Here is a 27632-nt window from a genome sequence, read left to right as displayed (position 1 = left end):
ACAATATGGTAGGGCTGGAGTGTGGCTCAGCTGATAGAGTACTTGCTTAGCATGCATGAAGCCCTGGGTTCAATTCCCCAACACTGCATAAAACTGGGCATGTGGTGCACATGAGTGAACTTGGCACTCCACACTCAGGACTCGGGGGCAGGGGGAATCAGAGATTGGCTGCCTATTGAGCTCAGAGACTGTGCTATGATAGACAAGATAGTCCCCAGCTTACACTGGCCTGACCCCACTAGTTTTCTCTTTGACAGCAGTGAGACAGCCATGTGTATTCAGTAGACACTGCTTTGACTATTGAGTTTGGATCTTTTCCCAGGCTGGCAATTTACAGTTCCACACTCCCTGGAGTAGCTGGGCAGGGGCAGCTCCTGAACGGTAGCTTGTTAGGGGATAGCCATGCTCTCTGTCGGGAAGGGACACAGGCAAGTCTTGCATGCTGCTGTCACTAAGCAAGTCTCAAGACGGGGTGCAGTAAATACAAAGGATTCACCATTGTCAGAGTGTAACTCCATCATCAACTGTGAGGATGTACATTTGACAGAGGAAACTAAGAGTCTCAATACATAGAATAGAATAGAAGAATCTGTATACATACCTGTAAGAGATATATGTGCATATGCGTGTGGGTGCGTGTATGTGCTACATGCATGGGGAAGCACAGGTTTCTCGGTGGTCCTGGAGCTCATCAATTCAGCTAAACTGGCTAGCCAGGATCCCCCAGGAGCCTCCTCTCTACTGTGAGCCCTGGACTTGCATGCGACACCTTAGGCCACCACCTCCATTTTTATGTGGCTGTTAAGGAGTCGAACTCAGGTCCTCACACTGGTGCCGCAAGCCCCCACCCCTCCATAATTATTACTTCTAAGTGATTGTCAAAACTACACGATGCTGGTCTGTGGCAAAGTGCTTGGCTCTTGATATAGAGACACTCTGGATTGCCTTCCTGTTACCAGTGGTACATCGTGGTCCTTGGGCCTCTAGCTCTTTAGGAGGGAAAAGAAGGGAGACTTCATCCTCTCTGACCGCTTATTTGCTTGGCTGTCTTTCCTCTAATGTGGTAGTGTGGCCTTGGGTAGTCTATTCTTTGGGTCACCATCTCCACGGTGCATTGTTTGCACATCAGTCCTGGGACCCATGCTGTCCCCATCCCTGACAATTTGGCTGATGAACTTGGCTCCTACAGGAGAAAAAAAAATATTTTTTAATTCACTGAAAAGCTAAGCCTAGTGGCACACACCTGTAATCCTAGCACGTAGGAGGTAGAGGCAAGAAGATGAACAGTTCAAGGTCATCCGTGGCTACAGGGCAAGTGTGAGGCTGTTTGGACTATGTGAAAACCTGTCTACCGGGCAGTGGTGGATGCACGCCTTTAATCCCAGCACTTGGGAGGCAGAGGCAGGCAGATTTCTGAGTTCGAGGCCAGCCTGGTCTACAGAGTAAATTCCTGGACAGCCAGGGCTACAGAGAGAAATCTTGTCTCGAAAAACCAAAAAGAAAAAAGGAAAAAGGAAAAAGAAAACCTGTCTGATAAAAAGATCACCAACACTAGCCAGATGCAGAGGCACACAACTGTATTCCTTGCAGTGAGGAGGCTGTGGCAAGACCACAGATCATGATCAGTCTGAGCTACATCATGAGCTGTTAAAACAAATTAGTGAGACCCGTCGAACATTCATTAATGAAGGGAGTTTCTAAAAAAAAGTATTTAAAAGCAAAATGTATGAGCCATTGAAATGTTAAAATTTACTCATCCAACATATGCCTACCAAGTGCCTACTCTGTGCCATAAATGTTCTAGATATTTAGGGGGTAGCGGAGAACCTTGCCTCCAATCCCAGGTAGCCAGTGTTCTAAGCAAGAGCTGAGACAGCAGCCAGCATGCTGGTCTCGTAACTTGGGGCATCATGGAACTAATTTTTAAAATATCCTTCAAGATTTTCTCCATCCTTTCGGAGGCTGACAAGCGTATGGGAGTATACATTCTTTCTTGATCTCACTTGCAGTCCAGCATCCCTGAGGGAAACGCAGCATGTTTTGACGTTAACTTTCACAGCCTTTTAAGAGGACAGCATAGAAGATGGTGGGGATTCCTTTAAAGAGTGTAGAAGGCTGAAGGGGAGGAGGAGAATTACTCCAACGCCCCACCTCTTGCTTCTGAGCCAGAGAGAATCAGAAACAACTGTGCCATCAGGTGTTTTGCAAGCCCTGGGTCCTGTCCCACTGCCCACACTCTATGGGAACGCCCATAGACATCTAGCCCTGCAAAGTTGCCCCAGTTTTCCTTAATGAAAGTGGACTTAGTGAAAGCAAACACGTGGCTGTTGATGTATTTGATTCCTCTTGGTCTTCTCTGCCTTCAGCCTCATAATCCCACTGCCTTTAATGCTCTTGGCCTGGTTGGGCACGTGCTATTTATTAAACACATGGGAGAGAGAGAGAGTTCAATGTTGAGACCTTGCAGAAAGGTTCCCTTGGCAGCCTGGGGAGAAGAGAGATGCTGCTAACCAGTTTAGCCACTAACCAAAACTTTCCTATCTTCACTTGTTGCCAGAGATCCTTACAAATCCCTGATCTAGTTCTCACCAACATTAATGCCATAAATAAATAAGTAAACAAACAAATAAATAAATAAATGAATGAATGAATGAATTTTGAAAAGGTCTGGTAAGCCATAATCTGCTGACACTCCAGATCGGGAGATGGCCAGAACACACAGCTTAGCTTCCTAGAGTTGTATGTAGTCTCTACTCGAATTTATCTTTCCTCCAAAAATACCGGTTTGAGTCCATTGTAAGGGAAACTCCCATTTGTGCATCTGTTTCTTGGTAGCCAGAAGCAGCTCAGAGTCCAGCTGTTTCTTACCCTACTGGAGCTATGGATCCATACAGCCTTCTGAGCTGATAAGACTGTCGTCTGTCTGCCGGCCAGTGTCAGGACTGCCAGCTTCATGTACACACCAGCCATTGAGATTTGTGATGTGGCTCTTGCCCTCTAAGGGACTGAAGTTTTCTTTTCAGATAGTTTTTTTTTTTTTAAAGATTTATTTTTATTTATTTTATGTGTATGAGTACACTGTAGCTGTACAGATGGCCGTGAGCGATCATGTGTGTGGGTGCTGTTGATCTCAGGATCTCTGCTGGCCCCGCTCGCTCCGGCGTAGTTTACTGTAGCTGTCTTCAGATGCACCAGAAGAGGGCGTCCAATCCCATTACAGATGGTTGTGAGCCACCATGTGGTTGCTGGGATCCGAACTCAGGACCTTTGGAAGAGCAGTCAGTGCTCTTACCTGCTGAGCCATCTTGCCAGCCCCTTTTCAGATAGTTTTAACTAAGGTTAAATTAGTGTGGGTATGGAGGATCCCTAACAAAAATTAGGAGGATTCTTGGGCTATGTGTCTTTGTAGACTGGCTTTCACATCTTTGGGCCTCACCCTGATATTGTAGGCTAGTATCATCATGCTGGGCTCTTGGCACTTGCTTGACCTCATAGAACTATCATGGTATCCTATCCCTATCCCTATCATGGTACTGCACATGTAGTAGACAATGTTTTCTGAACAAATGGCTCTTCTCTCTTGTTTTGTTAAAGTCAAAGGTCTAGGAAGAGCCTTTTTTCAGGAAACTAGGTGGTTGAGTAACCACCTGGATAAGCCATGACCCATGTAGGATGCAAACCTTTCTCAATTAGGAGCAAAGATCTAAAGCCACAGTTCTGAGAAGCCTGTGAGCATCCCCAGGAGAGGGCCACAGAAAGAACTTTACAGCACTCCCAAGTTCTATTGTCCCTTTCTGACTCGGGCAGCCACAATGGAAAGGCTCTGTGCGAGGAAGGTGTTCATCCAGGCAGAAGGCTTGATTTTTTTTTTCCCCTTTAGTGACAAGAGATAATTACTGTGGGATTGATCAGGCGTCCAGAGTACTGGAGCAAATAAATTGTTCAGTGGCCAGTGTGGGAGGGACCCAGCTGCTAATGGAAGTGGTGGCTGGGTCATCCTGCTATAATGTGGCTTGATGGAGCGTTCGCGTGGGTCTACTGTAATGTGCTATTGATATGCAGCCAGCCAGTTTCCCCTGTGCGGCCTGGGCCCTGAGCCACTGGAGCAGAGCTGGGCTGCACAGCCGCAAATGAAGAGGAAAATTGAAGTAATGTTGTATTATAAATTTATAATTTCATCTTCCTGGCTGAGAGGCTGTTCAGCATTGGGGGTATGGAGATGAGATCCCCCAGCGTGGCAGGTGTGGAATTCTCGTATTCATTCCTTGGGTGATGATGATTCTGGCCCAATATCAGGGTGAGGCCCAAAGTTGGTGTGAACTTGACTGTCCGTTTCTTCTTTCACGTTGAAGATTTTCAGATCTGTTCAGGGGAGAATACATGCAATCATGTCACACGGATGGCTTGAGTACTGGGAGGGACTAGCCATTCCACCGTCCCTCACCTACATCTACGGAAAGTGATGCATGGGCTCTCGCTCTTGCTGTCAAATTAACACTTCAAATTTAGGACCCTGCCCTGAAGTTAGAGGCAAAGGAGCCATTTTTCATCAGGAAAGCACCTAGGCAGTAGTGATTTGACCGTTTACCTATAATCCATTTATCAATATTGTTGGAACAGTTGCTGTAAGAAATCTAGCTCTGAAAGATCTGGTGTGATAGTAGATGATTAATTTAAAGGAAAAATTGAGCTGCCCTGCCAGGAAATAAATTCTAGAGAACACCCCATCGGGCACACGTTCAATGAAGGTCTCTGAGGTCTAACCACTGCTCTCTACTCTCCCTCTCCCTTTCCCCCATTAGGAGCTCATTAGTTCAGTGGCCTCTTAGGCTCCTTCTGCTCTGAGGCCAGTGGATACAAAGTTGCTAAGTCATTTTGTCTTGCCAGTAGCCTCTGCCAGTGAGGCATCAGGAGGAGGATCTCACCAGGACAGAGCCAGTGGCGGGTCCAGATAAAGTAGAGACAGTGCAGTTGGCTGGTGAACTCAGTGGGACCACACATGTGGGAAGGCTCCAGCTGTAGCAAGAACCACAGCTGGTCACTGCTGACCATTTAGGCACATCAGTAACCCCCTCCCCCGTGACTGGTAAGGCTTTCTACTGTGGTAAGCCTCAGCCTCTAAGAGAAAAGGGAAACCCCTGTGTCAGGTCAGAATTGTATGACAGAATCCCGTGGGTCTCGCTCAGCTTTTGAATTAACATCTGTTTCTCAATCCTGAATGCTAGGAAATCCAAATTGAAGGCCCTTTTAGAATGATCGATTGTAGGTGGTGACACCTATAGTCAATGTCATGACAGTACTCTGTCCTCACATAGTGAGATAGTTAGTGGCCTCTCTGGAACCTTCCTTGAAAGAGTATTATTATCTTAGGGGTTTATTGCTATAAAGAGACATCATGACCATGGCAGCTCTTATAAAGTAAAACATCTAACTGGGGCTGGTATACAGTTCAGAGGTCTAGTCCATTATCAGCAGGGCAGGAAGCATGGCTATATGTGGGCAGACATGGTGCTGGAGAAGCAGCTTCAAGTTTTACATGAAGATCCTCAGGCAGCAAGAAGAGAGAGGGACACTGCGACTATCTTGAGCTTCTTGTAACCTCAACGCCCACCCCCAAGAACATGTTTCCTCCAACAAGGCCACACCTCCCAATAGTGCCATTCCCTGAGTGTATGGGGACATTTTCACTCAAATCACCACGAACATTATTCCCATTTATGAAATAATCACCTCACAAACGCCCCATCGCTAATACAGTACATCTGGTTGGTAGTTGGGATTTCAGTGTGAATTTAGGGAGACACAAACATCCAGGCCATAGTCATCCTCAAAGGCATGGTCATGGGCCAAGACTAGATTCCAGGTCTCCTGACTTCCAGACCCATGAGTGACCTGGCACCGGTGGTGATACACTGTTCTCAGGCAGAAGCCATTAACCAACATCTACAGCCACGAAACACCTACCTTTGGGCCTCTGAGGCATAAACACTGACTGGCTGGCAATGGGAAGAGCTCCAAAGCCCGGCTCGTGGGGATGAGGGAGAAGGGGAAAAGTAGTGAGCAGGTCTCTGTTCCCAGCCCTGGCTTGCAGGGCCAGAATGTGCTTGGTATAACTCATGAGAATCCATGGGGAGGTGGCTAATCAGCCACCAGAGCTTGTGTTCATAATGTGTCAGGAGAGCAGAAACATGCGGAGAGTGGCCATTGCTCCCTGTCTTCTGGAAAGCCTGGAGCCTGTCCTAAGTCCACCGCTGAAGTGGCTTGGCTTTCCACCTGCTGTTTGGTGGAAACAGAAGAAATCGCTCTGGCTTCTAGAGGTAGCAAAGGTTATTGTCAGGAGCAATGGGGCCCAGAGTTGACAAGAAGACCGGGGAATGGAACCTGGAAAGCAGACAGGAGCTTAGGGAACCGAGCCATAAGAGCCCCAGCTCCCAGCCAAGGGGACAGCCCAGGAATGGCCTGGTCAGAGGGCCACTTGGCACCTCTGGATGCTGGATTGTCCTGTTGATGCCAGAGTAAACGCAAAGCCACCTGCCCATCCTCTGCCCACTGGCTCTAGATGCAGGTCCCTGTGAAAGTTTGCATTGGCCTGCCTCCCAGGCAGGGACAGAGTTCATTCAAATGCTAGCTGGCCTGACACCCAGCAGACAGCCACCTCAGAGGCCAAAGCAGAGGGCTACCCAGTATGCTGGTAGGAGATTGTGGTGACATTTGTGGAGTAGGATTGTACTGAGCTAGCCCACACTGAGTGGAAGGAGGCAGAGTAGGTCTCTGGAGACAGGGACTGTTGACATCTGTGGGTTATGATTGTACTGAGTTAGCCCACACTGAGTGGAAGAAAGCAGAGTAGGTCTCTCTAGGGACAGAGACAAGAGGTAGCCATGTAGCTGCTGTGACCAACGGTGTTCAAATACAAGAAGGTTACACTCACCTTCACCACAGTCAGAATAAAGACTGGAACATGAAGACTGAGAGGAACAATACTGAGGTGACCTCTTAAATGGGAGATTACTTCATAGATTGGAGCAGGCCCATCCCCTCCAGGACTCGCCAGAAGGCTCTCAGCACCCCTCAGTTCAGAATCACCCTAGGTCACCACCCACCATAAATTGTCCACGAAAATTTGAAGACATATGTCTGTACAATGTCTGTGCTGGGACACGGCCCCTGCCTCCCCCGGCTATGGCTTGCTAAGCTGAGAGGCAGCCCTCTGTGTGGCTCCTAAACAGTCTGTCTCAGAGTACCTCTGCCCTCTGTGGTGCTCTGGCCCCTGTCCACTGCCTTGGAAGAAGGCAGTACAAGGACTTTAATCTCCTACTGTCAACATCTTTAAAGCAAAGTACATTCAGCATAAGCTCTCCAAATGTCAGAGGCAGATGCAGGCACTCTGTTCCGTCTTCCATGTGGCATTTACTCGACAGGTTCATGAGGTTTGGTCCCTGAGCTTTGGGTGGTTTGGCTGCCTAAATACGGGTTAATTATAAACATATTGATGGTCACACCCCTAGCCACACAGAAGAGGGGAGTCAGGGCCTGGATAGAGACCCTCCCCAGAGACATACAATTCCATGAGACTAACCACAGCTGATGGTCATTGCTACCTTCCCTGGAATATCTATCACTCCAGATTTAAGGCCACTGTCTGACAGCTCTTTCTTTCTCTCTGTGTTCAAGGCTACCCCAACTTTGTGGCAACCTATGGCAGAGGCTACCCCGGATTTGCTCCTAGCTATGGCTACCAATTCCCAGGTGAGTGGCTTAGACCCTGGGGTTTGGCTGCATCTAGGGAGTGGGGAGGAGCAAACAGATGCTCCAAAAGAGAACACAATTTGCATACCTGTGTGTGCAGAGTCCCCTCTGGTCCAGGGTAAGGGTATAATTGGGGCTTTCCAATGAACTAGAATGTTTCCTTGATATTGGTGGCAAGAAAGGAGGAGAGAAAAGATGGGAAGCCCCCTCTTCTCACCTCCTTCCTCCTCCCCCCCCCCCCAAGCCTATTCTCAGTCTACTTCTAGGGGACTAAACTCTAGGTTGTTATCATACCTCTATGCCTGCTGCCTGCTGCTGTCCACATCTACCTGTTAATGCCTCCCAGCCTGCCTTCCCTTCTTCCTCTTTCTAACCTGGTCTGGCTGCCCTGACATCAGTCTTTCCTGCCATATGTTGATGAGGTGCTGCAGGAGTCAGACTTGTGCTTTGCACCCTGAATGAGCTGTGCAGATTCTCATTCTACTCCACACAGACAGCAGAGCATGGCATTGCCCACACATGCCCTGGTGCGTTAGCTGAAGGAGCATGTGGGCGTGGTCTGGGGAAAATGGGAAGGGTGCTGCAGGAAGGGATGCTTTAGGGGTGTTATGAGGTAAATCTCTCGCAGTCAAGCAGTACAGATGAGAATATATTAGGGTGCCTACTGCATCACAGTCAGAGGCCAGGTAATATGTCCAGATAGAAGGAAGTCTGTGCTCCGTGGTTCTCTGCAGGAGTCGAGGGGATGGGGCTCAGTGGCTGGACTTGGGGTTACTCTTGGTAGTTATCACATCTCTACTTGGAGGCCTGAGAGAAGTGATGAGAAGAAGGCACAGAAAGCTGAGGGAAGGCTTTTGAAACCTGAGCGGGAAGTTGTAGGAAAGGTCTAGCATTGGTCTCACTTCAGGCTTTGAGATGGGAACAGAAGACATATAGGACCATGTCCTGTGATTCTGGCCAGCATTAGAAACCTAGACGTTTATCCTATCTCTGGTATCAGTTGGACAAGTGGCTGTGGCAAGCCACCCGCTTCTGGGCCTCGCTGCTCTTGTTTGTGATTGGATGTTGGGTAGGACATTTGAGAGAATATGAGATCTGACTATGGGTCAGAGGCAGAAGGGGAGATAGACGGAGCTTCAGAAGTTCAAGGTAGAAGGGTGAGTGCATCAGCTTCCCTGGAACCTAGGCAGGTTTCCCCATCTGGGAGATGCAGTCAGCAAGGACCCTTGGTGGGCCCTCCCCACAGCCTCTCTGCAGCTTATACTAACCTGGACTCTGGGACCAGAGTTCAGATTAGAGCTGTTCTTGGGTTATCCCCATTACAGACAGGAACAGATCCGAAGGCACAGAGGGAAAAAAAAAAAAAAAAAAGAGTCCAGGCAGTCTTGAGTCCCAGCTTCTAATACTTCCCCATTAGCCAGCATCTACCTGTCAGCTAGGTAACATTGGTCACTAAAATTTAGATCTGTAGTAATTAAAATTCAGGAGAAAGGAAAAACTTGAGTTCTACATTCACACTGGCCATATTCCAGTGACTCAGCAGCCACATGAGGGGGTGGTGGCTGGTCTAAGAGTATAATGTAGGGGTTTTCTATCCCACTAACAGTTCTGTTGCTCCGTGCTGTTCAAGAGATTAAAAGAAGGGATGTAGTACTATAGAGGTGTGTGCATGCAGAATTGGAGACATTATTTGGAGATAATGAAGTGGATCCCTATGTTAAGACCCCTGTCTCAGCTCAGGAAGCATCTGGTAGTGTTCTGACTCCATGGCTTACCTCCTTGGGTCTACCCCAGACAGACAGACATGCCAAGGTGACCAAGCTGGGACTGGGCTAACTTGAGGAGATGTTCCCAAGGTGCCTGGCCCCTTCTGGGAAGTCAAAGCTTTGATAGGCAAGGAATAGGCACAGTGTCTATGCCTGGAGATGCTGTTCCTCTTCATCATGGCACCAGCTCAACTGTGGCCAGTCACTAGGGTTAAATGGGGTATAAATCAGCCTTGAAGACAGACAGACAGTGTTCCCTGGCCCATAGGGTGAGCAGACCATTCTCAACCACCAAAGTTGTCTGTTTCCCATCCATTGTAGTCACACTTTGAAGCCTCTTGGGTTCTTTTATCTCCTGATCAGATAGAGACAACCAGAGTGAGGTGCCTGCCTGCAGCCCAAGGAGGTGTGAGCCACCTAGCCTTCATCCCAGTATGTCAGGAGTCAGGCTGAGGTCAGAGCTCACCCCACTCCTGACACTCCCACCCACACCCCCACTCCCGGGAGTTGCCTTTCATTTGCTTGTCCCGACACCATGCCAAACCCCTGATGGTTCTAGACACAAAGCCTAGTCTGACTCCTCTGTCCCTTCAGTCATGAACTCATGGTTTGCTCAGTCCCTTTAGAATCAAGCATGACATCACAGAGCTTAAGACTTGGTGGGCTTCTAGGGCAGGAAGCTTTGTAATGTCCTGATGTCAGTCTCTCGTCTCCTGCTGTAAGGGATATTGGAGGTGGGTGTGTCTAAGGAGGAAGTAGGGCTGCAGAGTGATCCTTGAGGATCAGGATAGCCCAGTCCACTGCCTTCTTTCTCACCTCCCCTGCGTGGTTCAGTGAACAAGCTCCCATGCCCTGGGGCTGGATCCTGGAACTTTCTGACATTGTCACAGCTCTCATCACCACCATGTTGTCCAGATAGTTTTTCTTTGTGGTCTCAATGACCTTACTCTGTGCTCACTTTCCATTTGTAGCTCCTCTGAGGTTATATGTGGGCCCCATGCCCCTCCTAGTCCTTCTGAGTCTATCCTAGAGGCACGCAGGGATGACAGCCCATCTAGGTTCTCTAACCATGCAGACCCTTCACTCACTATCAGGAACCTGGGTTGTCCTCAGCACAAAGGAACCTGGTGCCCTCCAAGCTGTTCTTTGCACCTGTCTTGACCTTTGCATCCATCCCAGCTGCCTAGGGTTCAGGTCTCACCCCACTGTGCGATGATGCATAGTCCCAGTAGATCTCCCTGAACCACACAGCTGTGACAAACAGGTTTAACTTCTGCAGCCACCTGCAGGATTCTTTGAGAACAAATAAGGTGTGGTAAGAAAGAGGCTGGATGCCTTTCGCCAGTGTTGGGGTTGGGGCTCTTTTCTAGGAAGGCTGAGGTTTGCAAATGGCTCCTGCCTCTCATGATCAAGGATCTTCCCTGGCCCTGTGTTCTCTTCGGTGTTGAGTATGGAATGGTGGCCCTGTCATCACTCTGCCCACTTTCTTGCCCAGGAGCCTTCTGGGCCCCTCCCTTCTATATACTGTCAATAGTTTCTAGTCTTATTTCACTTTTCAAATTATTTGCTGATTTTGATTTGGGGGAATGCAACTGTTATCAGCAAGCTCTTAAGAGAGGCATCACAAGTATGGAGTTTGCTGTCATTTCTAGAGAGTACATACCCCTGCCAGAGCCACCCGGTTGCTGGCAGGGCCCACTGAAATCTGTCCTATCTGGCTGATGGAATGAATGAAAATGATTATTCCTGTTTCAAATTCTGGAAGAGACCTCATTGTTTTGCTTTGTTTTGCTTCAGAAAAAAACGTTCATGCTCCCATTCCCTCCCACTTCCCTTCCTGAATGCGCTGTGGCCGGCTCCACGCCCATGCCACTGGCCAGCTCCCCCAGAATGAAGGGAATGGCTCACACACTTCATAGGGACTCCTCCTAGGAGGAATCCAGGAAGATGCTGCTGCTTTAGAATAACGATCAGATAGGCATGCAGGGCAAGCTTTTAAGTGCTGGTGACCCAGAGGGATTGTAGCTATGTGATCTGGAGGGAGTGCCGGTGTCCCGTGATGCATAGTGGCAATGCAAACACTCACACCCGTCTACAAAACTGTGTGGAAAATGAAATCTGAATGAGCAGCCGTGTAAACACTGTCTGGTTGCCATTGCCTTTGGGGCTGGTCTCCTGGTGGCTACTGCCACAATAAAGTCTTTGAGAAGGAATAGCAGAGTCACATGCCTAGCCCTGCCACGTGCTTCACCAGTGGCCACTGATCTCCTCTGGACTCTCGTCCATTTTCACCTCCCTGCCTCATGTGCCTTACCCCTACCCCATGGCACTGCCATGGTGGGAAAGGACAGGGCACCTGAGACCATCCAAATCAAGGCTAGCTCCCTGAGAGCCACCCCTCCCCAGAAGGATCGTGTCACAAGGACCCTGTCTGATTCCCTCTTTGAAATGTCCCTACTCTCTCGAGTTAGTAACCATAGTTCATTTGCACCCACAAAAGCTAGTGTTTTCAGACAGTGAGTGACCCATGCTCTCCTTGGCTCATCCAGTGTTAGCAGATCAGTACTTGGTACGTCTTGACTGTCAGCATCCTTGATGTTCACAGAACGGTCGAGTGGAGGAGATCTGTGCAGTGTGGCTCCCCTGGTTAAGGATAACTGATGCAACCGGTTCCTTTTTTTTTTCCCTACAAGCTTTCTCGTGAGCGGGGCTGTAAATAGTTCATCTGCACTGCTCCCTAATGACATTTTATGTTTCCTCCTGTAAGCAACTGAGGTAGAAAAATAAATTGTTTACCACAGACATGCTGTGTGCTGCTGTCTCTGAACCTGAGAGTGTCCTGTTCTCGCTCCAGGGGAGGCGAATGCACTAGATAGCCAGCACCAGCAACAGCCAAGTGCATTTTGTAGAAGCAAGCCAACTTCCCCTGGCTGCTGCCCGGCCTCCGCTCTCTCCCCTCTGTCTCAGCACTAGGCAGAGTGCCCTGTGCTTTTGCTGGAGGTGATCTGTCTGTCCTTGAGCAGAGACAGAACATCTGCTAAGGCAGCTGTGGGATAGCACCCTGCCCCTCCCTCTGTGGAACATTTTATATCTGTATAAAAGATGGGGATCTGCACAGTTGTGCACATGTTTGTGCATCCATTGACTTTCCAAATCCCTAGAGCAGTGTAGGACAAAGGGCAGTAGACAAGTTGCTGGATGGGAACCTGAAGGGTGGGTGGGTCTCTTGTTCTAGGGCCACTTCTGAGTCAGGTGACCTTGTGCTCACCTGAAAAATGAAAGTGACTTTTTAATTGAGCTAGACTTGAGGGATGGTGCATGCATGTGTGTCAGGGCATATGCTGTGCAAATCAGTAAATGCTGTAGAATGAAATAATGAGCATCAAAGTGGCTAACGAAGTTAAGCTTTCTAGAGTGATCTTCCCATCCTTAGTTCTCCGGATGCTTTAGTGCTGCCTGGGTCGGCTTACCAGTGGTAGGAGTGGCATCAGATGCTCCCAGGGAAGCAGGGAGTCCCTAGGGCAGGCCTCGGGGCTTTGAGTGAAGAACTGGCAGGGGAGTGTGAATCAGGTTTCAGAGTGAGTCTAGGCCCCAAAGTAAAGAAGCACTGGAAGAGGGTTTACAGAGGTGACATTCCATAGCCAGTCAGGGCCTGCAGAGCTAAAGAGCAGTACAGAAGCATCAAGAGTGAGTCCAGAAGGCTGTCCCCACCTGTCTGCACCCCATCCTCTCAGTTTTACCTTCTCAGCTACATTCCTCTTCCTTGCCTCAGGCTGGCTGGTGGCTCTTTGGAATCTCTCAACACTACTAAGGACAGTAAGGTTCATATGGCATCAACTGCCAAAAGTCTCATTGACTACCTTCTCTGCAGAGTGTTCCAGGCTGCCGGGAGAGCCAAGCCAGCGTCTTGTAACCCAGCCTTTATGCCTCCCTCCCAAGCTACTGTGTATATGAAGGAGAAAGGGCTGTGTAGATCCCAGGCTGGGGAGACCTTTCTCTGGCCACTGGGGCTAGAAGTTGCCAGTTTGTTCCCTGTCTCCCTAGCAATGAAGCTCAGGTCTCTGACGCCACTGTGACAAATGGAGATTGGCTTTCTGGGGTGCCACCTGAGGCTTAGTTATCCTTTAGGATCACTAGTCAGGACTCACAGCCACTAAACATACTCCCTACCAGTTCTTTGTTCCTAGTTATTGTCGTCTATCGACAGTCCCAGGTGCTGGCTCAACAGTGCTCCTTAGGAGGTGGTCTGAGGTGAGGCACCCTAGCTCAGAGAGGCCACTGTTCATCTGGAGAGGACCTCAAATAACCTTTCATCAGCAGAGCTGCTGCTAAGTAGCCTTGGTTGACGATGTTGTTGGACAAAGATGGTTTGGTGGCTGGCCATGTCCTACTGAGGTGGAATAAGCCTATTGAGTATTCAGGAGGTAGTACTCCTCAAATGTTCAGGCTGGAGGGGAAAGCCCTGGCTATGGACACAGGGCTGTGACTTACACCAGCGGCCAGTTCTGCCCAGAGAACAGTAATTTTGTAAAGTTTCCAGAAAAAAACAGATAATACTCTCTCCAAACACTTGTTCTATCTAGAGTGGTACTGAGTGGTAGCCCCGGGGCCTTTCTGTCTACTCCTTTCTAGGTCCCACCAGAGTGACAGAGACTTTCAAGGTTATCCCTGTTTAGGAAAGGAAGCCCTGGGCATGCACTCAGGACTGACTCCCACACTGCTCTCCTGTGTTCTATACTCTCTGGACAAGTCCTCAGAGCCTTGGGCCAGGAGAAGCCAGGCCAGGGCTGTCCTGGTGGAATCTTAGAACCCAGAAATCAGACAGCCCTGCCCTTCAGTGCCAACCTAATCTGCTGTCACCTTCATCCTACTTCTGTCTGTAAGGGCTCTTCCTCACCCTCACCTTATCCCATCCCAGAAATGCTCACACTGGGGACCTGTCTGGCTCTACCTGACTCCTTGCTCAGTGAGTAGGGGTGGGCCTCTCTCTCACCAGGTAGGAAACAGATCCTGAAATGTCAGGGTGGGAGGTTAGCCTCCCAGGTTGATTGATGGGGCTGAAGATTCACTCATCTGGGCAGGGCCAAGGCTCTAAGCAGGGTGTGGCCTTATAAGGAAGAGCCTTGCGCATCTGTCCCATCTCAACCCTGTATCGAGTCTCTGCCTTCCCCCTCCCTGACTCCTCTCTAGAGATTACCTCTTCACAGAGGCGCTTTTAAATTACAAGCCAGCTCCCAGAGGCCAGCCTGCTGGCCACCTGGCCCTGTGTGTACTTGGGATTTATCCTCTCATTTGAATATTAAAGGCAAGCTTAGTCAGGAAGCAGATCTGCTGCTTTGAAAGTCAGCAGCACACCCCAAATCCAGCCAGGACTGGAGGGAGGTTTGTGGGGACTTGTGGGTGTGCAGTATCACCAAGTGATCCTCGCTGGCATGGAAAATCAAGAGTTGACTCTATTCCCAGATGAAAGCGGAGCACACTGCCTAATAGGCACTTAATAAACATTTGCAGAAATGAATTGGAGCAATCTGAATTGACAGGAATTGCGGGTTTCACTTGCGATCAGCTTTCTGTGCCTCTTGAAGCTGCTCTGCATAAATGAGAGGATGCAACTAAGTGAGCGCTCAGCTCCCCATGGTCACACCAGACATACACATAACTCGAGAGTGCACAGGCACACACCCCGTACCACACGTTGGCTTTGCAGAAAGCTGGGAGATGGAGTCCTTGCCTAGCTCAACTAGACACTGAGCCTCAGTGTCTCTTACCTATCAAATAGCTATTAAATAGAGACAGTGGTCTCCCTGCCTCACAGGTTGCTGAGGGGTCTGTGGGAGCAGGCAGGGTTAACAGTGAAGGAGGCCGCAGGTGTATACCTTATTCCCTGTGAGCTGAGAACTGGTACCCACCACCTCCATCTCTTCCCTCCCCCGCCCCCCGCTGCCCCAGCTCTCCCACACCCTCTCAGATACCTGCACCTTCGCCCTTAAAGTCCCCTTTGAGTCTCATCATCAGTAACCTTGTCACCTTTCCTAGGCCTTCAGTTTTTATTTTTACCAGTAAAACCAAGAGAAAGCATGCGGTGTAGAAAACAAAATTACAACAAGAATTACTCAGAGTATGAAAGGGAGGTAGATTGTCACATGGGGCCTGAGAATCCGGTATTTCATGACTTCTGGGATCAGCCATGGACATGCGGGAGACCAAGATGTATCCACTACTCCTTTCACCCTTAGTCTGGATCCACTGCCAAGAGAGCCCCTTGACTCTTGTCTCTCTGGTTGCTGGATAAAGGCATGGTATAACCACCGGCACCTGCCCTACAGAGTCTTAGAATACAGAGACAATGGCCAGTGAGCTCAGAGCCTACAGAAGCATTCTGTGTGTGGCCAGCTAGGGCAGTCCCAATAGCAGCATACACTGGAGCAGTGAGCATAGAGAGAGCCGTGGATGGTACCTGGAGAGCCGTTGTGAACGGGTAGTCCTAGTCTATTCCTGCTACAGTAACAATACCATAGCCTGGAGCAGAAATGTGTTTCCTAAGGAGTAGATGCTGGGAAATCTGAGGTCAAGGCACCTGCAGATACAGAGATGCCTGTTGTCTTGTTGTGTCTTCCCTTTGTGAGGGTGGGGCATGGAACCAGCAAACTCTTTGGATTCTCCCTCTCTCTCTCTTTTTTGCTTAAAGTGATGTATTTATTTATTTTGTGTGTGTGTGTGTGTGTGTGTATGTGTGTGTGTCTGTACATGATAATGTGGGTGGAGTATGCCTGCCACAGAGTGTGTAGAGGTCAGAGGACAACTTTATGCTGTTGGTGCTCTCCTCCCACCATAGATGAGCATGGATCAGCAGGTGCCATTTCCTGCGGAGCTGGCTTATTGGCCCTGGATTCTCTTTTATAAAGGCACTAATCTCACCAAGGGGGCTCCATCCTCATGCCTACTCACTTCCCAAGGGTCCCCCCCCTCAATACCTTGCAGGTGAGCATTTCAGCATACATCTTTAGGGATGGTAGACATACTCAGGCCATTATTAGGCAAACCAACCTAAGCTTTGAAACAGAGAAGTTCACCAGGTTGGGGCTGGAGAGATAGCTCAGCAGTTCAGAACACTTGCTGCTCTTGCATAAGACCTGTCCCAGCACCCACACGGTGGCTCACAGCTGCCTGTAACTCCAGCACCATGGCATCCCATGCCTTCTTGTCGCCTCCATGAATACCTGGCCCTTATGTGGCATGTATACACATAAATAAAAAGGAAAAGAGGATAACTTTCCCCAGTTGATACTGAAAAAGTATTCCAGATCTAGGGACCAGTGACGCAGAGTCAAAAAAGCACAGGACTCTGTTCCTTCCTTCCCATTCCTGCCTCCATTGGGTTTTGTGGTCACCATCTGAGTAGATGCTGGGAAAGACAACAGACTCTGCCAGTTTGATGTCAGTGCAGATACTTTGGGATGCAGAGACACTGGTCCCACTTTGCCACAGGAGAACTTCTGAGGCCTCTTCAGGCACATTCACTTACTAAGGCAGAGACAGCCTGGCCTATCCCTTTATCATTTAGTGATAGCTACTCAGGGCTTTCCAGGCCTCCTCATCCTACCTACCACCCTCACAGCCTCGTCTTTGAACGTTCTTGCTCTCAGGCAAGGCTAGAAGCTAGAAAAAGCGCCCAACCCTTACCCTGTCCGTGCCGCACCCACCCATTATTTTGCAGTCTGCACAGAGTTAAAGACAGCTACCCTGTGAACAAGCTCTGAGCTCAGTGCTGGGGACACAGTGATAAATGAGAGACCAGTCCCCACTGGCTGGATACAGAGGAACAAACAAGATTCCACTTGGTGGAAGGACCCAGAAAGGATCCCGGGCCCTGCCATGCTGTGTATCTCCCCACCCTACGCCAAGAACCTGGAAATTGTTGGCAAGAAATATCGGGAGGGTAGCATCTCAGGACAGAGGATGATGGGAAAAGGTTGATTTGAACCTGGTGATTCCGTTCAGCCCTAAGCCTCGGGACCCATGTTTATACACCTCTGATGAACTCACCCTGGCCAGGCCCTCCCTGAGCCTTCCAAGTGTCCTTTTGTCCCACTGTCACATGGCCCTACTACAGTTCAAGCTTACACTTGAGAGAAAACAGCTCTTCGCTCACTAGTAAATTATGCATGTTACCCATGAAAGCCCTTTGAATGCCAAATCACGTAAATTAATAGGATTTTAGAATGGGAAGCACCAAAGGGACTTCACAGCTCTGTTGCAGTTACCTTGGGCAATAATAATAAAAAATAGAACTAGAGGTTTGTAGTCCACTTGTGGCAGGCACTTCACACTGTCATCTCCCTGACTCTTCACGACAGCTCCACAGAATAGGCACGAGTCGCTGCGCTTCACAGGAGGATGAGGGAAAGAGAAGCATTAAGTGAGAACATGAGGGGTGTGTGTGTGTGTGTGTGTGTTTGTATATACGTGTGTGTTTACCTTGCATGGCATTCCAGAAGTACTCTCTACCTGGTTTATTGAAGCAGGGTCTCTCATTGTCCTGGAGCTTGCCAAATAAGCTAGACTAGTTATCCAGCAAGCCCCAGGATCCACCTGTCTCCACCTCCCCACTTCTGGGATCACAAAGATGTGCCATTACCATTATGGCCGGCTGGCTCCTTTTTTTTTTTTTTTTTTTTTTTTTTATTTTTTTTTTTTTTTTTTTTTTAAATGTGAGTTCTAGTAGTCAAACTCAGGTCTTTGTACTGGCAATGCAAGCATTTTACCAACTGAGCTGTCTCCTTCCTTTACCTAGCCTCATGCTTGTTCGCTTTCCCTCTCTTACCTGCAGCACCTTCATCTAGTAAAGTAACAGATAAGGCTTTCTTGTCCAGTGGGAGAAAGACACGGGGAATTCTTTGACCTAGAGAAAGTAGACACTACTACCGTTGTTAACATGGCTTATTGCCAAGGCTGGTCTTTCAGAGCCAAGGAGTAGGAGGGCTGAGAGGACACTCACTCATCCTCCTTCCAGCCTGTGAACTCGGGTGCCCTTTGCTAGCTGTTGGGATCTTTAAAGACTGAAGAGACCCCTGAGCAGAGTTGGTACCCAAAGCATCCTGTCTGGAGACTCTTCGTGCTGTCGGGGATGGGACTGGAGCTCCACACACCCACTTCCAGAGCTGGTGATAGGACCAGAGTCAGAACTGGAGCTTCCAGAGATCAGGAAGTTCTGGATGTCCAGCACTTAACATCCTGGTCTGCAGAGGTGGCTGTGGTAGGGAGGGCTAGTGTCAATGGGAGCCCAGCTGAAGTGGGTCCGTTTAACAGCCACCTCTAGGAGGAAACTGGGACCAAGCATATCAAATAAAAATGACTCCAGCTGGGAGAAAACATGATTTACGCTTTCTCTAACCATTCCGTGTTTGAAAATCTAGGTGACAGGAAGTGACGTTTGTTCAACTCAGCTAGGTGGAAGAGGGGAGCTGTTTGGGGCTGGGTCAAGGCTCACTGCCATGGGAATTCATTTGTTCCCTTCCTCTCCTATTCTGTTCTCGGAGAGGAGGATAAGAAGGAACAGCCACTCCCTCATTCTGTCCCCGAGATTGAGTCGTCCAATTGCCACCTCCATTTCCAAGCACCCATCTCCCTGAGCTCAGTGGTGAATGTGAAGCAGACAGAAGCCGGAAGGTTCTGGGGCACAAGGGACCCCACAGTGTCCTGAGGCTCAGCATTTCCTATTTCTTTGTCCTAGGGAGTCTGTTTGTAGTCTAGTTGTGGAATGCCATCCAGGGAGTAGAACCCTATTTTTTCCATCAGGAACTACATAGGGCGGGGACAGTGAGTGTTCGTCTCATCTCCGCTGTGGTTCCAGAGCTTGGGACAATGCCTGGTACATAACAGCCATTCTGTATTAAATATTTAGCAGGAGGCCAGGGGTTGTGAGCATGTCTTAGAGGATTGCTCTGCCAACATGCATCGTGAGTGTGACTGCCAGCCCCTCTGCTCTGAGGGCCTGAAGAACCTGAGGTGGAGAAGGCTCAGGAGAAGGATGCTAGGCTAAAGTCACCATAGAGAGGGTCCCTCCCACTCAAGAGCAGGCTAGACCTGGTGACAAAACTCTATAATCGCAGCTACTTGAGAAGCATAGGAAAGAATCACAAGTTCAAGGCTAACCTGAGCAAACTAATTGAGACCCTGCCTCAAAATAAGGACTAGGGGTGTACCTCAGTGGTAGAGGGTTTGCTAGGTAGTACAAAGCTCTGGGCTCAAGGTTTAAAAGACAAAAGGAAGATATTGCCCAAACCTCCTGATTCTTCAGAGATGCATTGTGATGTGCGTCCTCTTTTCCCACCCAAGCATCTAAGGGGTTAACATGTATTAAAACAGCAATGATGTGACCGCTTAGCCAAGGCGGTGCAGAAGCATGTTCTGTGGCTACCTTCCATGCTCTAGGTACTGACACCCCGGAGAGAGCAAGCCCAAACTGTCCGCCCCTCGCTGTTGGCCACAGACAGACTCTGTTTCCCAGTTTGGCCTCTGCTTCCTCCTCAGGGACGGCTATCAGGTTCTAAATTAAGTGTTTTCTCTGCTGTAGCCAAGAGCCAGTGGCGAGGCCCATGTTCTCTTTAGCATCCCCCTGCCGCAGGAGCAGGAGCAAACCGCTCCTGGCCCCCTCACCTGTCTAGGGCATCTGCACAGCTGTTGGTACTCCTGGAAAAGCTGGTCTCACTCCTTAAACAGCGTGTCTTGAGTCAGGTTCCTGTTTTGAATGCCAGGAGCTCAGGGCTTATTCTGTTCCTTTTGAAATGAACGCGCATCAGCTTCCGTCAAAGCGGACCATTTCTGTTTGATCCTGGAAATGTGCCCCTTTGGTGATTAGTTTCGCCTTCTCTTTGGAGCCTCTGTTCTGACATGAACCCTGGTCCCTCCAGCTCCGATCATGTGCCACCACCTAGCTTTCTTCCAGCCTCACCCAGAAGTCAGAGCGATGAATTTTTCTGTAAAATGCTGAGCCCCGCCACCCCAGGCAGGCCTGAGCAGCCTGGGCCAGCCAGAGTGGCAGATGGCAATGTTTCCAAACTCGTGTAGGACATATTTCCTACATTCTGGTTAACAGTTTCTTCTTTTGGTAGCTTAGTTTCCAGTATTTGGATTCAGGGAAGCAACATTAGATTAGCCAAGACAGTTTGAACCAGCTATAGAAACTGCTTATAGGGAGGAGCTGGGTGTGCTGGATGAGAGAGCAGGAGAGTACTTGATCAGGCAACCTTAGAAGAAACTATTCGTGGGGGACTTGAAAAAAGATTCCCCCAAATCATCTGGGCAGTGGTGACACATGCCTTTAATCCCAGCACTTGGGAAGCAGAGGCAGGCAGATTTCTGAGTTCAAGACCAGCCTGGTCTACAGAGTAAGTTCCAGGACATCCAGGGCTACACAGAGAAACCCTGTCTCAAAAAAAAAAAAAAAAATTCCCCCAAATCATACCTCCTAAAGCTATACAAGGCTTCAGAATTCTCTTCATCTTTGGGGGGATCTATAACACATCCCAGGTCACAGAAATAAATATGAACCCAAATGAAACTCCAGCAGTGCGTGTGCTGGGGTTGGGGGGGGGGAGGTATGCACATACGCATGCCTGTACGCAGACACACACCGCCCGAAAGCCAACATCTCTTCCAAATGAATATAAGGAAAGGAGCCAGAAAAGACCTTTGACCTCCCAATCAGACAGGAAGCAGCAAAAAGCAAAGACCCCCTTACAGCTTCTTGTAGCTCATGGCTTGTCTGTCTGCATTATGTGTTAGAAACTACCAGAAGGTTTGATTCTGTTTGATGGTATGGCCAGGGCAGCCTGTGATTTCAAAGCTTCCTAAGGCAAGCTCGGAACCCACTGTCGTGAATGGGATTGATCACAGGATTTGATTCCCTAGCATATTCTCAGGAGGCTCCTTGCTCCTGTGAGGTAGAAGAGGTGACGGAATGTACAGCTGTGCCCGGTGACTTGACTTTTTTTTTTTAAGTATGTTATTATTTTACTTGTTATTTGTACACATAGGAAGTCAGTAGACCCCCTTCAGGGTCAGCTCTCCGCTTTCACCTTGTGGAGGAGGAAAGATCTCATTTTGGCCTCCTGCGGACTAGTTGGCCAGTCTTACATAGCATTGGAGGCACAAACTGAAGTTAAGCAGGCTTGCTCAGCAATGCTTATTCTATTGAGCCATTCTGACAGCCAGTGACTGACATTTATCACCAAAGGTCTTCAACTCTGCCACTACCCTGAGAAGCTTTTAAAGGCCCCAGTGCTTGGCCGTACTAAAGACTGAGCCAGTCATGATCCCCAGGGACATCAGCATGTGTAAATACTATAAACCAAGTGATGCCATCTGGTTCTCAACCCAGGGTTGAAAATCAACATGTATGGCAGAGCTGGGCACTCCTGTATATCGTAGACAACATCCTCCACTGTGCGTCCTCCTGGGAGTCCATGAGTTTCCGTGCTGGGGCTAGAGGATCAGGGGAGTCAGGCTGTTGGACTCCCACATAGTGCTGTCCTTGGCTACACTTGACCTAGACGAGCAATTCCCAGGCCTCCTCACTCACATGTAGTAGCCCCGCATCCTGGCCATCAGCAGCTAGAGTTTGAGAAGTCTCTGAGCTGGAGACTGGGTGGCCCATGTGACTGTCCTAGAAGAGATTGTCATCCAGCAAGAGAAATAAGATATGAATATAAAAATAGCTGTGCTTAGGTAATACAGAAACTAGCTAAGTGCTGCAGAAGCAGGAAAAAATAGATGCAGTATCATAATGTAAAAACAAAAAAATGCCGGGCAGTGGTGGCGCACACCTTTAGTCCCAGCACTTGGGAGGCAGAGGCAGGCGGATTTCTGAGTTCAAGGCCAGCCTTGGTCTACAGAGTGAGTTCCAGGACAGCCAGAGCTACACAGAGAAAACCCTGTCTCAAAAAACCACACACACACACACACACACACACACACACACACACATACAAAAAAACAAAAATTAAAACACTGTTGACTTATAACTTGCAGTGAGGTGTCATGACTCCAAAAGTCTATCAAAGTGTGTCAGCTGCTGTCAGTCCTGTAGTCTTTCCCTTAGACGTGTCATTAACCTCAAAGTTTTGTTGACATCAACCCCAGGGGACTTAGGATTGTCATCCTCATAGATAGACAGACTCGTCGTGCAGGGCCTGCAGCTAAGGGACTATAAAGGTCATCTTGTCAGCCAGCCTGTCTTGCAGCTGAGAGGAATAATGTACCCTGCCTAAGTCTCACAGCAAGCGAGGCAGGGGTCAGCCAGGGCTGGAGGCCAAATGAGCTGAAGAATGACTCTCTGGCTCTGACCCCATCCGCCAAGAACACTACAGATACATCCTTTTCTCACCCAGAATCCCTCCATTAGCCTGCTTCTAATGTCTCCAGGCATCTTCTCTATGACTGGAAGTTCCCAGGCAGGAGGAACATGGTATATTTCCTGTCCACAGATAGCCAGCCTGTGGTTCCCAGCCTGTCTGGGATTCGATCAGCAAAACATCTCTCCCCTCCATGCTGGATTCATGGCTAACATATGTCCACGAGAGCAGTTATCATCAGTAGAGATAAACAGAATATGTGCTGTTATTTTGAACAGTGGAAATTTTGCTTTAAAATGACAACAAGAAAGAAAAGACATAGTGAAGGATTATAGATGACTACTACCTGTAAGGAGCTCAAGTATGCCTCCATGTCCTTGTGACCATGAAACCATGACCTCTGCTGCAGAGAAAGCACAGCAGACTCTGTCTAGAAAGAGTTCTGCCTTGCATACCATGGAGCTGATAGCTGGGGAAAGATCTGACAGTAGTCCTGTCCTACTGGCTCACTCTCAGACATCGATCTCACCACTTCATATATGTGGACCTTGAACTAGTCTAGCTAGCCCTTGTGCACGGAGGGTAAGCATCTTGGCTGTGGTCACAGTTGGTGAATGGCTGGGCCAATTTGAACTCAGACACCTACAGCGATGTTCAATCACTGTAGCCAGTATGACAGTTCTTTGGTTTCTAGAACTCTGAACCCACCCCAACACATACCTAACCCCACCATACATACACCCTTCCCCAAGACATACTCCCCCACTCAAACATCTATACTCAACGCAAACCCCACACATATTCCCATTAAGTATACCCATCACAAACACAGCACATCTTTTCTACATCTAGGTGGCACACCTCACAAGTCCATCCCGTGGGGAACCTGTTGGAGTGAAGGGTAACCTCTGAAGGTGGACAGCCAGCCAGAGCAGGAGGGGGCTGGTGTAGAGTAACGGGAATGAGTCATGCTTAGTTCAGGACTCGGGTGGGTGGCGGAAGTCTGTCTCTGGCTGGTGTCTCAGAAGGAAGAACTGACAGCCTGAGGTGGCAATGCAGAGGCTGCAGCCTGCACACACAGAGTGGCTCCCTCTGCAGCCACCTCTGATAACCCCCGCCTCTTAGTTCACCTCAATGCCCGAGGAAACTTCCTTCCCTGGCCCAGTGCCCCATCTCCAGCGGAAGCCTTTATCTGAGGTGCAGGATAATGGATTTCCTTTTTCTTCTTTCTTTCTTTTTTTTTTTTTTTTTTTTTTTTTTTTTTTTTTGGACAAGTTTTTTTTTTTATTCTTCCCCTTTCTCTCATACTTCCTGTCTAAACTGCTTAACTCTAGAAAATAGACTTTAAAAAAAACAAAACAACCCATAAACAAAACCAAATCTTACTGACTGTACTCCCTTCCTCCAACTAGCATCCTCTCATGCTCCCAAGGAAACCTCCTATGTTATGTCTGGGAAAAGAAAGCACAAAAGAAGAACCTTCTTCTCCCCTGCTGCTTCTTCCCTTAAGCCCCGCTCTGGGCCTGCAGCAGGAGGCTGGGTGGACAGAGATGGGGACAAAGAGAAATAACCTGACTTCTTCCTTATTTTCCTTCAGCACTTTCCACCAACACCATCTTCAGAAATCTAGAACCTGCATGGAAGAGCTGGGGAGAGGACTAGGTGGGGAGTCCCGTCCCGGGCTCCCTCTGGGAAGGGAGCAGCGAGGTCTTCATGGGCGCTGGGAGAGTCATTCCCAGCCTAGGAGAACCGTGTACAATTATTTCACCTGGATCTTTCTTTTTCCCCTTCAACAGCCCTATTACCATATTTAAATGCAAGTATGTCTCTTTTCGTTGGCATTTTAAGTAGCTTAGCCTGACCTTTTTAGAGTAGCTCTTTGCCTTTTGAACGTCTTGCCCTCCGTAGAACCACATAGCTCGGACCATAGTCTTAGAGTTTAGTGGGCTTCTAGTTTGCTCTGTGTGGAGGATGTTCCTCCGTTCTTTGCTCCTCTGCTCCCTGCTCTTCCGGTGCATGTCTTGGTTCCTTGTCCTGTAGAAGTGCCTTACCAGACAGGCTCTGTGGCCAAAGTCAAGCAGCTCTTTGGGGGGCTGTTTGTCAGGTTTTCTGGGGCTTCTGATGAATCATTTAAAAAAAAAAAGTAGCCCCTGGAAGTGGGTCTTGGGGTCAGGCTGCAAATGTCTCCCTGGTGGCAGAAGATATTTGTCTTTGTGTATGTGGAAGTATGTCTGTATATAGTCCAGTGTGTGACTATGTGTATCAAGCTAGTGGTCAGAGAAGCCACTAGGAGAAAGGAAAGACTCCGCCTACATTTTCTTTCATATGGACGTTCTGCAGCTACATGCTCAGCTTCAGCTTTATTCCTGCCTGGCCTATCTTTTCTAGACAATATTCACCCCCACTGGGGAGCCCTCCAGGCCGGCTTCCTCTGACTGTGGCCTCATGCACTGGAGTCACATCAAAGTTCCCTGTCATTGGCATGGGATGGACTGGGATAATCTGTGGTCGTATCCTGGTACTACTCAGTACCCAGGTCCTTGGCACATCAAAGCCCTGGGCTCCATCTCTAGCATCACAGAGTAATATTATTATAACTCTGAGAAAATTGAAACACAGAATGGGATCCCACAGAACACAGGGCTCACCCCAGGTAGATCCCCTCAGCCCTCTGACATCATGTGTGTACTCACCTGGAAACACCCACAATGCTTTGCACTCAGGCCACGGGCCGTGGCACTGATGACAAGAAGTTGTGACCAATCTAGAACTCAGATAACTAGATCTTTGGAGAACTTTCAGGAGCGAAACATCTCTAGGCCATGTTAGCCAACCCCAAGTCTTTCCTGCCTTGGAGCTCCTGCTGACCCCACCACCAGGATCCCTGTACAGAGTAGCAGGCCAGGCCCAGGGCATCATCATGTGTCAGTGCAGGGTCAACAGAGACCTCAACTCAATTCTCCAAAGACAGAGGTCCTCCTCATAGTTGAGTTACTGTGGTGTGCTTCCTAGAATGCACTTCTTGGGTGACCAGTATGTGCAAATCAGACATCATAAGATTCTGTGCCTTCCAGAAGCCTGAGAGCCACTGATCTGTACCCCCCACCCCCACCCCCACCCCCAAAGCTGTCTGTGAAGCCCTTCCCCAGCTGTCTTTTGTGTGAGCTGGGATCCTCAGTGGCACCTTCTGATTTCACTCCTTTCTCTCTCCAGGCTTCCCAGCAGCGGCTTACGGACCAGTGGCGGCAGCAGCTGTGGCAGCAGCTCGAGGATCAGGTAGGAAGGTGTGCGGGGCAGGCGGCTCCCAGGCATGCCTCGTATGCAGGGGAAGGTAAAAGCCCTGCCAGTCTGTGTGGCTGCCTCTGTCCAGCACTCCTCTCCCCATGGCCCAGGGGAGGGGGTGGGGACCGGGAGGCATCACCAAGGCCCAACCACCCAGGGAGTGGTTCCTGCAGGAGTCTGTCACAGTCAGGGGACTGCAAACTCAAGGCAGAAATATGTTCCTATGAATAAAGAAACCCTACCTTGCCCTTTGGCTTTGGACTGCCCTGTGTCTAAGCCCGGCTCCTAGAAATTCTTGGTCACTGATGTCCTTGGCTCTGGCAGGTTTAGAAGGTTCCCTTCCTTGGGTCTCTGACCAGGCTAATGAGATAGAAAGTAGACTCCCCGTCTTGCCAAGCCTGGAGCTTTTTACTCTCGCTCAGCTCCCAGAGCCCTTGAGGCCAGATATGGACCAATCCTTGAGGAAGGCAGAGGAGTAAGACCAGCTGTGGCCTAAATCCCCGTTGCACCGGACTCTCTTCTGGGTCAGGTAGCCACCAAAAAGATTGGAGCTTTCTTTCCCATGACCTTTGGCCTTTTAAAAGATCTGGAGCCCTCCAGTGGCCAGGGAACACTTTCCTAGCAATGCTATAAGGTCCAGTCAGAACTGGGGTGTACCACCCTGCCATGAGTGCCAACGGCTTCCTGCCAGGCCCTGGGTACCCTGCTGACAGCTGCTCTCTCCATCTTGCTCCTCCCTCCACTGAGCAGCTTGGTCCCAGGCCCCTTTACCCCTGTGCTGGCCCTCTGCCCCCTTGGGCAGGGCTCCGGAGCACTAATCTAACAGTACTAGGCTCTGAAGAGAGTGGGGCAGGATGGGGTGCTGGTGAAGATACCAGGAAATAGATTGTTAAAGGCCCAGAGGGCAAATGCTAAAAACCCAAACTGGTACAGCGAGGCTCATTAGAAAATGTCAGAGAAAATCCGTTCCATGCAAACTGGCACTGCCTCCGAGCTACAAAGGATCCCCTCCCCCCAAGATACCCACTGGTGTTTGGGGCGTGGCCCAGATAGGGCATTAATTGAGGTGGGGGCTGCTGAGGGTCAGTTTGCCAGAGAGCTTGCGATGGGCAGGCAGGCTGGGAAGCCCAGATAGCTGGGCACACTACTTCTACCCACTCTAGTCTGTAAAGGTCCCACCTTGCCCTCTGGCCCTCTTGTCCCTTGGTGATCCCCACTCCCAGGCCCTAAGACAGGTGCACAGTTGCATCATGTCTTCCTGTTTCTGGTTTTGGGGGTTTTATTATGAATGCTTTGGGAGGATGGAAAAAAAAAAGAAGCAAAAAGCCTCATTCCTACCTGTGCCTGGGAGGGGAGAAAGATCAAAAAAACAGTCTTGAAATTTGTGAGTGTTGTTTGTTTTCTCCGATCAGTTTCTTTCTTTTGATAACTTGGATTATGAAACTAAACTTTAACCCGAAATTAACCCTGCCTCTCTCCC

At 49.2% G+C, this 27632-nt stretch overlaps 1 protein-coding gene and 1 long non-coding RNA gene across 11 annotated transcripts in view; one reads left to right on the top strand and one right to left on the bottom strand.

The window, feature by feature from the left end:
* The window catches only part of Msi2 (musashi RNA binding protein 2), a 374256-nt gene that overhangs the window by 325917 nt on the left and 20707 nt on the right, over positions 1-27632 (top strand). For 5 of the 10 annotated variants that reach the window (XM_031354281.1, XM_031354277.1, XM_031354274.1 and 2 more), the window contains exons 10-12: positions 7675-7749; positions 24667-24690; positions 26084-26146. In XM_031354281.1, the coding sequence (XP_031210141.1) occupies positions 7675-7749; positions 24667-24690; positions 26084-26146 (162 nt within the window). The remainder of the gene's footprint in view (positions 1-7674; positions 7750-24666; positions 24691-26083; positions 26147-27632) is intronic. The other 5 variants (XM_031354282.1, XM_031354278.1, XM_031354276.1 and 2 more) reach the window with 1 other exon arrangement.
* LOC116078906 lies at positions 4155-9826 on the bottom strand. Its single transcript, XR_004113656.1, has 2 exons — positions 9525-9826; positions 4155-4362 (listed from the first exon to the last, which is right to left on the bottom strand). It is a non-coding gene; the product is annotated as an uncharacterized LOC116078906 (long non-coding RNA).

This window comes from Mastomys coucha, unplaced genomic scaffold, assembly GCF_008632895.1.
Source record: "Mastomys coucha isolate ucsf_1 unplaced genomic scaffold, UCSF_Mcou_1 pScaffold5, whole genome shotgun sequence".
Taxonomy (NCBI): Eukaryota; Metazoa; Chordata; class Mammalia; order Rodentia; family Muridae; genus Mastomys; species Mastomys coucha.
Note: the sequence above shows the minus strand (reverse complement) of the source record. Positions and strands in the feature narration are given on the sequence as shown.